The sequence below is a fragment of the Leucopleurus acutus genome (assembly GCF_964270905.1).
Source record: "Leucopleurus acutus genome assembly, chromosome: 15".
Taxonomy (NCBI): Eukaryota; Metazoa; Chordata; class Mammalia; order Artiodactyla; family Delphinidae; genus Leucopleurus; species Leucopleurus acutus.
Genome location: NC_139157.1, coordinates 8,982,920 through 8,995,820, shown reverse-complemented (window position 1 = coordinate 8,995,820; position 12,901 = coordinate 8,982,920). Strand labels below are relative to the sequence as shown.

The following is a 12,901-nucleotide window of genomic DNA, read 5'->3' as shown; positions in this document are numbered from 1 at the left end:
GTGGCATCTGCGTGTGAGGAGTTAGGGTCCTCCCTGCGCCTGGACTCTGCTCTAGCTGCTGAAAACGGGGGTGTGGAGGGGTTCAGCCCTGCTCTGTGGCCTGGCGAACGTGCCCTGAGTGGGCTTTGAAGCGCCTTCTCCTGCCACAAGGGTGGGGTTTGCCTGGCCCCCTGCGGCACGGGGTGCCAGGCCCAGAACATACCGGAATGGCCCCCACCCCAGCAGTGGTCACTGAGGCTATTGAGGTGGTTTTGTCAGCCGAGTCACCTGGATTGAGAATAGGTCCTCCTCTTAGGCGAGGGCTCGCAGGCTGGGGAGGCCCTCGCCCTGCCGCCCCTCACCCCGGCTTCTCCCCGCAGGCTGGCGCCCATGCGGCTGTACACGCTCTCCAAGCGCCACTTCGTCCTCGTGTTCGTCATCTTCTTCGTCTGTTTCGGCCTGACCGTCTTCGTCGGGATCAGAGGTGAGCAGCAGTTTTCCATTTGTTTCTTTAATTGAAGTGAAGTTGATGTACAATGTTGTGTTAGTTTCCGCTGTACAGCAAAGTGATTCAGTTATACATATTATATATTCTTTTTCATATTCTTCTCCATTATGGTTTATTATAGGATACTGAATATAGTTCCCTGTGCTGTACAGTAGGACTTTGTTGTTTATCCATTTTATATGTAATAGTTTGCATCTGCTAATCCCAAACTCCCAATCCAACCCTCTCACGCCTCCTCTCCACCGTGGCAACCACAAGTCTGTTCTCTATGTCTGCGACCATTTCTGTTTTGTAAGTAAGTTCATTTGTGTTATATGTTAGATTCCACATATAAGTGATAGCATATGGTCATTGTCTTTCTCTTTCTGGCTTCATTTAGTATGATAAGCTCTAGGTCCATCCATGTAGCTGCAAATGGCATTATTTCATTCTTTTTATGGCTGAGTAGTATTCCACTGTATGTATGTTCCACATCTTCTTTATCCATTCATCTGTCATTGGACATTTAGGTTGTTTCCATGTCCTGGCTATTGTAAATAGTGCTGCTATGAACATAGGGGTGCATATATCTTTTTGAATTATAGTGTTGTCCGGACATAAGCATAGGAGTGGGATTGCTGGATCATAGGACAACTCTATTTTTAGTTTTTGAGAAACCTCAGTACTGTTCTCCATAGTGGCTGCACCAATTTACATTCCCACCAACAGTGTAGGTTCCCTTTTCTCCACACCCTCTCCAGCATTTGTTATTTGTAGATTTTTTAAATGATGGCCATTCTGACTGGTGTGAAGTGGTACATCACTGTAGTTTTTTTGTTTGTTTGTTTTTTATAAATTTATTTATTTATTTCTGGGTGTGTTGGGTCTTCGTTTCTGTGCAAGGGCTTTCTCTAGTTGTGGCAAGCAGGGGCCACTCTTCATCGCGGTGCGTGGGCCTCTCACTGTCGCGGCCTCTCTCGTTGCGGAGCACAGGCTCCAGACGCACAGGCTCAGTAGCTGTGGCTCACGGGCCTAGTTGCTCCATGGTATGTGGAATCTTCCCAGACCAGGGCTCGAACCCCTGTCCCCTGCATTGGCAGGCAGATTCTCAACCACTGTGCCACCAGGGAAGCCCCACATCACTGTAGTTTTGATGTTCATTTCTCTAATAATTAGCAATGTTGAGCATCTTTTCATGTGCCTATTGGCCATCTCTATGTCTTCTTTGGAGAAATGTCTATTTAAGTCTTATGCCCATTTATTGATTGGGTTTTTTTGTTGTTGTTATTGAGGTGTATGAACTGTTTGTATATTTTGGAAATTAAGACCTTGTCAATCACATCATTTGCAAATATTTTCTCCTAGTTCATAGGTTGTCTTTTCATTTTGTTTATGGTTTCCTTTGCTGTGCAAAAGCTTATAAGTTTAATTAGGTCCCATTTGTTTATATTTGATTTTATTTCTATTGCCTTGGGAGACTGACCTAAGAAAACATTGCTACGATTTATGTCAGAGAATGTTTTGCCTATATTCTCTCCTAAGAGTTTTATGGTGTCATGTCTTATATTTAAGTCTTTAAGGCATTTGAGTTTATTTTTGTGTATGGTTTGAGGGTGTGTTCTAACTTTATTGATTTACATGCAGCTGTCCAACTTTCCCAGCACCACTTGCTTGCTGAATAGACTGTCTTTTCTCCATTGTATGTACTTGCCTCCCTTGTCAAAGATTAATTGACCATAGGTGTATGGGTTTATTTTTGGGCTCTTTATTCTGTCCCATTGATCCATATGTCTGTTTTTGTGCCAATACCATGTTATTTTGATTACTGTAGCTTTATAATATTGTCTGACGTCTGGGAGGGTTATGCCACCAGCTTTCTTCTTTTTCCTCAGGATTGTTTTGGCAATTCTGGGTCTTTTATAGTTCCATGTAAATTTTAGGATTATTTGTCCTAGTTCTGTGAAAAATGTTATGGGTAATTTGATAGAGATAGCATTAAATCAGTAGATTGCTTTGAGTAGCATGACCATGTTAACAATATTAATTCTCCTAATCCAAGAACATGGGATATTTTTCCATTTCTTTAAATCATCTTCAGTTTCCTTTATCAGTGTTTATAACTCTCAGGGTACAAGTCTTTTACCTCCTTGGTCAGGTTTATTCCTGAGTATTTTTAAATTAATTAATTAATTAATTTTTATTTTATTTTTGGCTGCATTGGGTCTTCGTTGCTGCACATGGGCTTTCTCTAGTTGTGACGAGCGGGGGGGCCACTCTTCGTTATGGTGTGCGGGCTTCTCATTGGGGTGGCTTCTCGTTGCGGAGCACGGGCTCTAGGCGTGCGGACTTCAGTAGTTGTGGCACACGGGCTCAGTAGTTGTGGCTCAAGGACTCTAGAGTGCTGGCTCTGTAGTTGAGGCGCATGGACTTAGTTGCTCCATGGCATGTCGGATCTTCCTGGAGCAGGGATCGAACCCGTGTCCCCTGTATTGGCAGGCGGATTCTTAACCACTGCGCCACCAGGGCAATCCTGTATTTTATTTTTTTTGATGTGATTTTAAAAGGGATTGTTTTTTTTACTTTCCCTTTCTGATATTTTATTGTTAGTGTAAATAAATGCAACCAATTTCTGTATGTTAATCTTGTATCCTGCTACCTTGCTGAATTCATTTATCAGTTCTAGTAGTTTTTGCGTGGATTCTTTGGGGTTTTCTATAAATAGCGTTATGTTATCTGCATATAATGACAGTTTTACCTCTTCTCTTCCAATTTGGATACGCTTTATTTCTTTTTCTTGTGCAGTTGCTGTGGCTAGGACTTCCAGTACTCTGTTGAATAGAGGTGGTGAGAGTGGGCATCCTTGTCTTGCTCCAGATTTTAGTGGGAAGGCTTTCAGCTGTTCCCTGTTGAGTATTATGTTGGCTGTGGGTTTGTCATAAATAACTTTTATTATGTTGAGTTAGGTTCCCTCTTTACCCACTTTGATAAGAGTTTTTATCATGAATGGATGTTGAATTTTATCAAATGCTTTTTCTGCATCTGTTGAGATGAGCATGTGGTTTTTGTCTTTTGTTGGTGTGGAGTATCACATTGATTGATTTGTGTATGTTGAACCGTCCTTGTTACCCTGGGATGAATCTCACTTGGTCATGGTGTATGATCTTTTTTATATGTTGTTGGATTTGGTTTGCTAATATTTTGTTGAGAATTTTTGCATCTATATTCATCAAAGATATTGGCCTGTAATTTTCTTTTTTGGTGGTGTCCTTGTCCGGTTTTGGTATCAGGGTGGTGGTGTCTTCATAGAATGACTTTGGGAGTGTTCCCTGAGGTGAGGAACAGTTTTTGACCATCTTATCATTTATGGTTACCTTGGTGCAGTGCCATTCAGCCCGGCCCAGCTGTACCCACTTGCTCTCACCCCCTGACGGCCCCATCATGGAGGGTGGCGCATGGAGGGGTGACCCTGGTCATGCGCTGCACAGCAGCCAGGGCCTGCACTCAGCTTGGTGGCGCCAGGCGGCCTTGACCATGTACCTTGTGTTGGCAGAGTCTGTTGGATTCCAGGACCTGCCCGGGTGCTGGGGAATCCAGACGTGCTGGCTGATTGGGGAGCCGGGCCGTATAAATGGTTCCAGTGCAGCAGATTCTGGGGAGGGAGTGAGATAGTGGTGAGCAGGGGTGGGGAAGGCCCCTGAGGAGCCGAGAGGCTGCTGTGGCGACACCTAGAGCAGGAGGGAGCCTGCAGGTGCTGTTTGAGGGGAAGAGCCACCCATCACCACCTGAGCTTCGAAAATGCCTCTGAAATCATCCAGTCCAGCCCCCTTTCACAGAGATAGGAAACGGAGAACCTAAGTCAGGTTTCCAGAAACGCAGGTCTCTTCAGTCCAGAGGTAGGAGACCAGGAGCCTGCTGAGGCTGTTCCTCCTGTCCTCCTAAATACCTTTTTCAGTGAGGGTAGTTTATTTAACTACAGCACTTAACATTAAAGTGTGAATGACAGTTGGGCTTAACCTGTCCCAGAGGCAGTTGTGCCTCCAAAGGCTGGTTTCTTGACCTGAACTGAAGCTTAGGTAGTGAATGGGCTGAGGAAGCTGGGGGAGAGGGTGGTTATTTAGGTGCCATTTGCATCCTGCTGATGAAGATGAGGATGGTGACAACAGCAGTTGTGTCCAGCCTCTTCTTTTTCTCCCTGTGAATTCACCAAGGAATCCCAGTTACATGAGTCACCTCGGTTATCTTACTTGATTTTCACAACTGTCCTTCAAGATTGGTAGGGGAGGCGTTAGTGTTCTCCTGGGTCTCCAGTCTCACAGCACTTCAGCCCACTCTTGTTTCCTTAAGCGCCAACATCCATGATTATATGAAACCTTCTCCACTCTTGCAGAAATGAACAGTGTTGCACCAAGGCTGAGATGAAAAAGACCATGTTAGGATTTCCATATCCGTTTCCTTCTGTAGAGCTCTAGCGTTAGCAGGTTCTCCAGAGAAGCAGACCAATATGTATATATGGAACAGACCCAGATCTGTTTATATAGATTCAGGTGTATAGTTTTATTGTAAGGAATTGGCTCACGTGATTATGGATGCTGAGAAGTCCCCAGATGTGCATTCAGCAAGCTGGAGACCCAGGATTACCAGTGGTGTAAGTTCCAGTCTGAGCCCAAGTCCATCCAAACGCAGGAGAAGACTGATGTCCCAGCTTGAAGACAGTCAGGGAAGGAGAGCAAATTATTCCTCGCTCACTCAGCCTTTTTGCTGTATTCAGGCCTTCAGTGAATTGGCTGAGGCCTACCCACACGGGGGAGGGAAGCCCGCTTTACTCAGCTACCCATTCAAATGTTCATCTCATCCAGAAACCCTCAGTGCACAATTAGAATAATGTTTAACCAGATATCTGGGCACACCATGGCGCGTAAACCTCACAGATCCACCCCCTGTCAACTTGGCATCCATGCACATCTCCTTAAACCATACCTGATCTCCAAATAAAGACAATAACAAGGTCATTGTTCCTTCTGACATGATAACAACTACCCTGCATATAACCCCAAACTCGCTACCCCTTCCGCGGGAGAGCAGGTAGGGTCCTTGAGCGATGCTTACTCTTCTTCGTATCCTGTGACTTAAATACTGTGATATAAAGTCAATAATACAGCTTCTGTTACTTGATAAGGGAATAAGAGAGGGAAGAAAACAAAGGTGTTTTCTTAGTATATATATTTATGCACACAAACATACTCATGACAAAGTAAGGAGGAAATATTCGTGACAGTTAAAGTCCTTGTGTCTGCAACTAGTCAGGTGGTCATAGCTGCTATTTCTAACTACCTTATTCCATGACCTGTTCCACATTTCATTTGCCTTCAGCAAGCACCTCAGTGGGTCGTGGTTCTTTACCTGGTGGGATGACCCAACCCTTCACTCCTGAAGAGTCTGGGCCATTAGTATTCCTGCCTGAATTAGGTTGTTGTAGTTCTCCATTGACCTTAATCCCAGGGCCTGGTAATACTGAGAGATGCCCTAGGCGATCTCCTTAGATGTACTCCTCCCTGCCTCCAGTGTGGAGTAGGGGTGCACTTCCCCCGTGGTGGTCAGGGTCAGTCACCCCGGCCCGCGCAGGAACTCCCTGCTTTGCCCGTCGATTCCGAGTCATGAGGAGCCAACGGTAGCCGGGTGGCAGTGTTAATTCCAGTCCAGTGTCTCCAGGTGGAAGCATTCCCCCCTGTGGAACTAAGACCTCTAGGCCAGCAGAGCGTCGGGCTGTGGGAACAGCAAGCAAGAATTTTGCTAGTGGGTCCCCTGGGGTAACAGTAGTGCCATGCCCGTTTCCACCCCTTGCTTCCTGGACCTGTGCATACCGGCTATGGGAGAATTGGCTCCACGCAACTGGACACCAAATCCATACCCAGAGTGTCTGTTGCAGTCAGGGCAGGACACTGCCCCCTTCCACGATGGAAGTGGTCCGGTGTGATCCGCCTGCTGCCGGGTCGCTGGCTGATGGCCGCGGGGAAGGGTGTGATGTCGGGCTCAGTGCTGATCTCTGCTGCTGGCAGGTTGGGCACTCAGCGGTGGCCGTAGCCAGGTCGGCCTTGGTGAGTGACGTCCACGTTGCCCAGCCCACGTGTCACCTCCATCCCTGCCACCGCGGCCCCTTTGTTCGCGAGCCCACTGGGCGATGACGGGTGGATACCGATCCACAGAATGGATCTTCTCTCCACGTGTTGATTAGGATCCTCTTCTGCTGAGGTCACCCTTTGCTGAGGTCACCCTTTGGTGAGGTCACCCTTCGGCAAGCATTCACGTGGGACACAAACATCTTCACTTTTTTTGCCCATTCATAGAGGTCAGGCCACATACCTCTTCCCCAGATTTCTTTGTCGCCAGTTTTCCAATCACGTTCCTTCGGAGTATCTGACCATCCAGCAAACCAGTGGCCACAGCCCAAGAACCGGTAAACAGTTGCACATCAGGCCATTTCTCCTTCCAAGCAGCGTGAGCAGCCAGGTGCGGTGCTCCAGGTTCTGCCCACTGCGGGGATTTCCGTCACCTTGTCCTTCAGGGGTGTCCAGGGAGGGGCTGTGGCTCTGCAGCTGTCCACTGGGGGGCGGTGTCCGCACATCGGGCGTCTTCTCTTCCCGGCGCTCATCGCGGGGAGCTCCCCGTGGGGCTGTAGGTGCGGGCTGGGAGGAGAAGGCAGTGTCCCGGGAGTGGGGGCCACGGCATTTGGCCACTTCCTTGTGTGACTTCAGCCACCCAAGGGCCTGCTCGGGCGGATCACGTATGTACCGCGTCCATTCGATGGTGGAGTGCTGCTGTGCCCGCCCGGCTTTGTGGCTGATGGATCAGGTAACACCCAGGTCCTGATGGGCAGCTCAGGTCACATGGTGACTTGTTGGTCCGTGGTTAAGCATTCAGTCTGTTTCAGGCCAAGAGCTGTTTCTCAAAAGGAGAGTGGTTGTCTGTGGAGGACGGCAGGGCTTCACTCCATAACCCTAAGGGCGTGCGCTGGGATTCATCCACCAGAGGCTCCACACAGCGTCCCTTTCTGCCGTTGGTGCTTCAGGCGCCCCTGGATCTGCTGGACCACGTGACCCGAGCGGAGACCAGCTCCCATGGTGGCCTGACCCGTGAGGAGCCTCCTCTCGTTCTGGGCCCCACGCAAATCCGTCAGCTTTTCGGGTCCCTAGGTAGATAGGCCAGAGTGTCACACCCAGATTAGGAGCCCGTTGCCTCCGAAATCCGAAAGGGGCCCACTAGGCGTTGCATCTCCGTTTTGGTTGTAGGAGGGACCAGATACAGCAACTTATCTCTCACCGCAGAAGGGATCTCTCGACATGGCTCTCACCACTGGACCCCTAGCAATTTCACTGAGGTAGAAGGCACATGCATCTTAATTGGATTTATTTCCCACCCTCTGACGCCAAATGTTTTACCAGTAAGTGCAGAGTAGCTGCTACTTTTTGCTCAGTAGGTCCAGTCAGCATGAGCTCATCAATGTAATGGGCCAGTGTGATGGCGTGTGGAAGGGAAAGATGATCGAGATCTCTGTGAGCTAAATTGTGACATGGGGCTGGAGAGTTGATACAGCTTGAGGTAGCGCAGCGAAGGAGTAGTGCTGGCCTCGACAGCGGGAAGCAAACTGCTTCTGGTGGGCCTTACTGTCAGGGATGGAGAGAGAGGCGTTTGCCTGATCAGTAGCTGCATCTCAGGCACCAGAGGACGTGTGGATTTGCTCAAGCAGTGGAACCCCATCTGGTGCAGCAGCGTCAGTTGGAATCACCACCTGGTTAAGCTTCTGCACAGGCCAAATGGGTGAGTTGAATGGGGATTGGTGGACATCTTTCAAGCCCTTGATGGTAGCACTTATGTCTGCAATCCCTCCAGGAATGCGATATTCTTTCGGTTTAGTATTTTCATAGGTAGAGGCAGTTCTAGTGCTTTTTCCACCATAATAGCCCTCACTCCACAAGTCAGGGAACCAATGTGGCAGTCTGACAGCTGCTGAGTATTTCGATTCAAATTATGCATCCTGGAACCGGGGGATTAACCATAGGACGGGTTTGCGCCCATGGTGACACATACCTGAGCTAAAACCCCACTGATCATCTGGGCTCCATAGGTCCCTACTACGGTAGACCACAGTGATATTTCGGATCTCCTGAAATTAGTGTCAGTTCAGAGCCAGTGTCCAGTAGTTCCGAAAACATCTGATCTTTTTCCCTTGATGCATTTGTCCTGGTAAAAGGCTATAGGTTTCTTTGGGCGAATGATTAACAGTATAAATGCTCGGCAGTGTACTGGCGTTCTTTCTTAAGGGGACCCAACCTTCCCTTTGTTCAAGGACCTTTGGGTCTGTAAACTGGCTCAAATCTGGAAAGTACTGATGAGTTGTCATTCTCTGTTTTTATGATACAGGTTAGGCTGTTGTTCACTTGACCTAGAACTCTCCTGCTTACATAGATCAAGTGATGATTTGGTAGGCTTCCTGTGTCTTTCACTTCTAGGGACCCCATAAGCAGCTAGCTAACGCCGTAGGTCTGCAGGGACTGGGCTCTTCTGACCGCTGCTGTGCCTCTGCCGCCCATTACGTGAGCTCACCCGCCTCATCTTACACGGCCCCGTCACTGCTGGGATCCACTTATTCCCACTGCATGCTGTTTTCCCAACTCAGGGACTGTAGTTCCCATGGTAAGGCCTGGCCTGCAGAGAAGGGCAGTCATAGAGCTCTTTAAGGATGCTTGGGTCTCCCCTCACAAATTTATTTCTCACAGTAGTGGTGAAAGGTATGTCTTCTGGAATCTCCCAGTAGATCTTAAATGACAGAGCCACCCTAGCAATCCAGCTCCCTAAGCCCCTGATTCCCCTTCTCTGCGTTAAACCTAGGCAGTTGCAGCGTTTCTAATTCACTCACTGGGAACCACCTTTTGGTCCACATTTTAGCCAACCACCCAGTCAGACTGTTAGAGTCCTTTCTGACTATCTGAGCTACAGCTTTCAGTGCAGAGTCTCTTTTTAGAGAACCCACATCCGTACGTTTGGCCTGAGACCGCTTTATGTTCCTTCCACCATTATCCCATACGTGTTCCCTGGGCTTCTGTCTGTATAACTCAGAAGACTCAAGTAGTTCTTTTGGAGTGTAGCACGTGTCCTCATGGGTCACGTGCCTCACCTCTGGGCCTGCTGGGCCTGCTGGGATGTGAGTCTGGATGGGCCATGGAGTCTGCTGGGATGTGGGCCTGCTGGGCCTGCTGGGATGTGAGTCTAGTTATAGGTCTGGAGATGAAGAGGGGTGGGGGGCGGGTCCTGGGAGGATTAGCATCGTCCTGCACGGCAGCTGCCTCAGTGGAGGCCACTGGTGGCGAAGCGGGGCTAATCCCACAGAAGGAGGTGGGAAGGCCACTTCCACCGGGAATGGGGAGAACTTCCCCTGGGGAAGGACTCATGAGAATTTAGTAGCTCAGTGTCCCCAGCTTCATCAGGATCTTCCTGCGCGTCCCCGGAACAGGATCCCTTCTCTCCCAGTCAGTGCAGTCACGTTAGCATCGGGACACCCTGCGAGGCTGGGAGTTCAGGGGTGTAGTTCAGCCAGTTGCTGGGTGAGATTCCGGTTTGGTTTTCAGCAGTCTCAGCTCTGTGGCCATAGGAAATAAGGGTCTCCTTCAGGGCGCACATAGAAGCTTTCAGATCGTGGGTGTGGCACTTGAGGTGGGAATTCAAATCCCTGAGCTCATCCTTTTCTTTCACCACTTTGTCCAGTGACATTAGGAGCAACCGGCGAGCCTCATTGCATTTGTTAGTTTTCCAAGAATGTTCTAAAGTGTAGTAAACAGAGTCCTTTACCTCCTTGCTTCCCATAGTAAGTGGTTGATTAGGAGTATCTAATGGAACTGTTTTGCATATGTTCATGAACTATCAGTGCTCTCTTTACTACTGAACATATAGTCATTAGCATCTTTAATCAGATCAGAGAACCAATTCCAGAAACCCCAGAACCAGTATAGAATACTCACCCCTAACATGCTGTTCCTCTAGAACCACTCTTGGTACCAAAATCTGTGTTAGTCTGGGTTCTCCAGAGAAACTGAACCGATAGGGGTTACAGAGAGAGAGATGGGGCGGGTGGATGAGAGAGAGAGATTTTATTATAAGGAAGTGTGTCCCATGATTATGGAGGCCGAGAAGCTGCACGGTTTGCAGTCGGCAAGCTGGAGACCCAGGAAAGCCGATGGTGTAAGTGTTCCTGCGTCTGAAGACAGGTGAAGACTCATGTACCAGCTTGAAGACCGAGAGCCCCGAGGAAGAGAGCAGATTCTTCCTTACTCAGCCTTTTGCTCTGTTCAAGCCTTCAGTGATTTGGATGAGGCCCACGCACACTGGGAGGGCAGTCTGCTTTACTTAGTCTACTGATTCAGGAGGTAGTGTCATCCAGCAGCACCCTCACAGACGCACCCAGAGTAATGTTTAGCCAGTTATCTGGGCACCGTGTGGCCCAGTCGAGTAGACACACAAGTCCTCTGCTCCTAGTTACTTTCTATAGTAAGGTTATTAGGATTTCAGAGTTCAGAGTGCCCAAGGGACCACTGGGTCAGTCACCTCGTTTTGCAGATGAGGAAATGAGGTCCAGAAAGCCTGTTAGCTGAGACTCGAGTCTAGACTTGCCTGACTCCCAGTTCTTAGTTCTTCCTGAGAAGCCAGGCTGCCTTACTTCCTGGAACAGGAGCGCACTCTGATTGTGAATCTGTTGGAAATAAGCCTTTCTGGGACTTCCCTGGTGGTGCAGTGGTTAAGAATCCACCTGCCAATGCAGGGGACATGGGTTCGAGCCCCGTCCAGGAAGTTCCCACATGCCGCAGAGCAACTAAGCCCGTGCGCCACAACTACTGAGCCTGTGCTCTAGAGCCTGTGAGCCACAACTCCTGAGCCTGCGTGCCACAACTACTGAAGCCCATGTGCCTAGAGCCCGTGCTCCACAGCAAGAGAAGCCACCGCAATGAGAAGCCCGCACACCGCAGTGAGGAGTAGCCCCCTCTCGCCACAACTAGAGAAAGCCCGCGCGCAGCAACGAAGACCCAACGCAGCCAAAAGTAAATAAATAAATTTATTTAAAAAAAAAAAAAGAAAGAAGCCTCTCTGTGGGTGCACGCCTCCTTCCTACGCAGTGACATCTCTGCTCAGCCTGCAAGAATGTGCCCCAGAGACACGCTCCTGCACTGGTTGAGGTGTGTACTCAGGTATCTCCTCCTCCAAGTGGAGGGTGCTTGGCAACAGGCTGGGCGTGGCCACGGAGGCAGCCAGAACACTGGCGTCAGAAGCTGCGAGGGTTTGCTTCAGGACAAACCCAGTCGTAAATGAAATCAGGTTCACAGTGTTTCCTTTGACGACTTCTTTTAAGGCCAAAGCTCTGAAATATTACAGCATAAGATTCTATGAAGCTTGTTTATGTTATTTTGGGAAAAGCCTTGAGTATATTGTTAGTATATATACTTTCTTTTTGAATATCCTCAACTTAATAATTTGGAAGATTGGATTAATTGGATGAATGGATAAATGTGTCTTAATTTTTTTAGGAGAAATCTTTATACAAAATATATATAGATAGTGTCTGTGTCGTTAATGCTTTCTTGGATCCACGCCCTCCAGAGAGCCTTCCCAGAGAGCAAGGGAGGGGGTCTGCACACATAGAGCCCCATGGACATCGTGTGCGTTGCATGGGGTCATGTTGTGTTCATCTGTGTTGGGCGGTCAGCACGTGCAGCAGAGTGGGTACTGTGTGCCTGTGTTCCTATGTTTGTATGTTTTACACGTATATGTGTGTGTTTTTATGTATGTGCGTGTGTATATATATATATATATATATATATATATATATGTATATATATACCTTTAAAGATAGACCAGGGAAAAGACTGCGTCTGTATAATATATGAGTCTTTCTTGGCATTTGAAAAAAATCAGCATTAATTATCAATATAGTTATAACCTGCTTTTTTCTTTCCCTGTTACACTTTAGGACCCAAAGTGATCCAGACTTCTGCAGCTAATTTTTCACTAAATAATAGCAAAGAGGTAAGACTGGGTCTAAGGGTCACTAAGAAATGGTCCTGCTTAAAGGGTCGTTAAGGTCAAACCTGTCCCCCTTGCCCAGCATCCTGCTTCTTGGGCAGCACACATTTCTCACTCCACCGTCAGCTGCTGGCCTCTGGGTCCTTGTTTGCTAAAATTACCTTTTCTGCTGTAATAGTTCCCTGTAATAGTGCTGAGAAAGGATGGTGATGTTACCTCTTAGGGAGGAGCAGTTCATTTCCAAAGGCTGGTTAAGTCCTCCTGATTCCTCCTGTGCGCAAGACTTATTAGAGTAGAAATTCTAACAATGCTCACTTAGGTTTCTGCCTCTTTTTTTATTATATTTGCCTAAGTTAAGAAGTGGTCTTT

General features: G+C 48.1%; 1 protein-coding gene across 2 annotated transcripts in view; it reads left to right on the top strand.

Annotated features, from left to right (window-relative positions):
* The window catches only part of TMEM181 (transmembrane protein 181), a 47,659-nt gene that overhangs the window by 10,034 nt on the left and 24,724 nt on the right, over positions 1–12,901 (top strand). For both annotated transcript variants that reach the window (XM_082855968.1, XM_082855967.1), the window contains exons 2-3: positions 360–463; positions 12,480–12,535. In XM_082855968.1, the coding sequence (XP_082712094.1) occupies positions 370–463; positions 12,480–12,535 (150 nt within the window). In that variant the 5' untranslated portion in view covers positions 360–369. The remainder of the gene's footprint in view (positions 1–359; positions 464–12,479; positions 12,536–12,901) is intronic.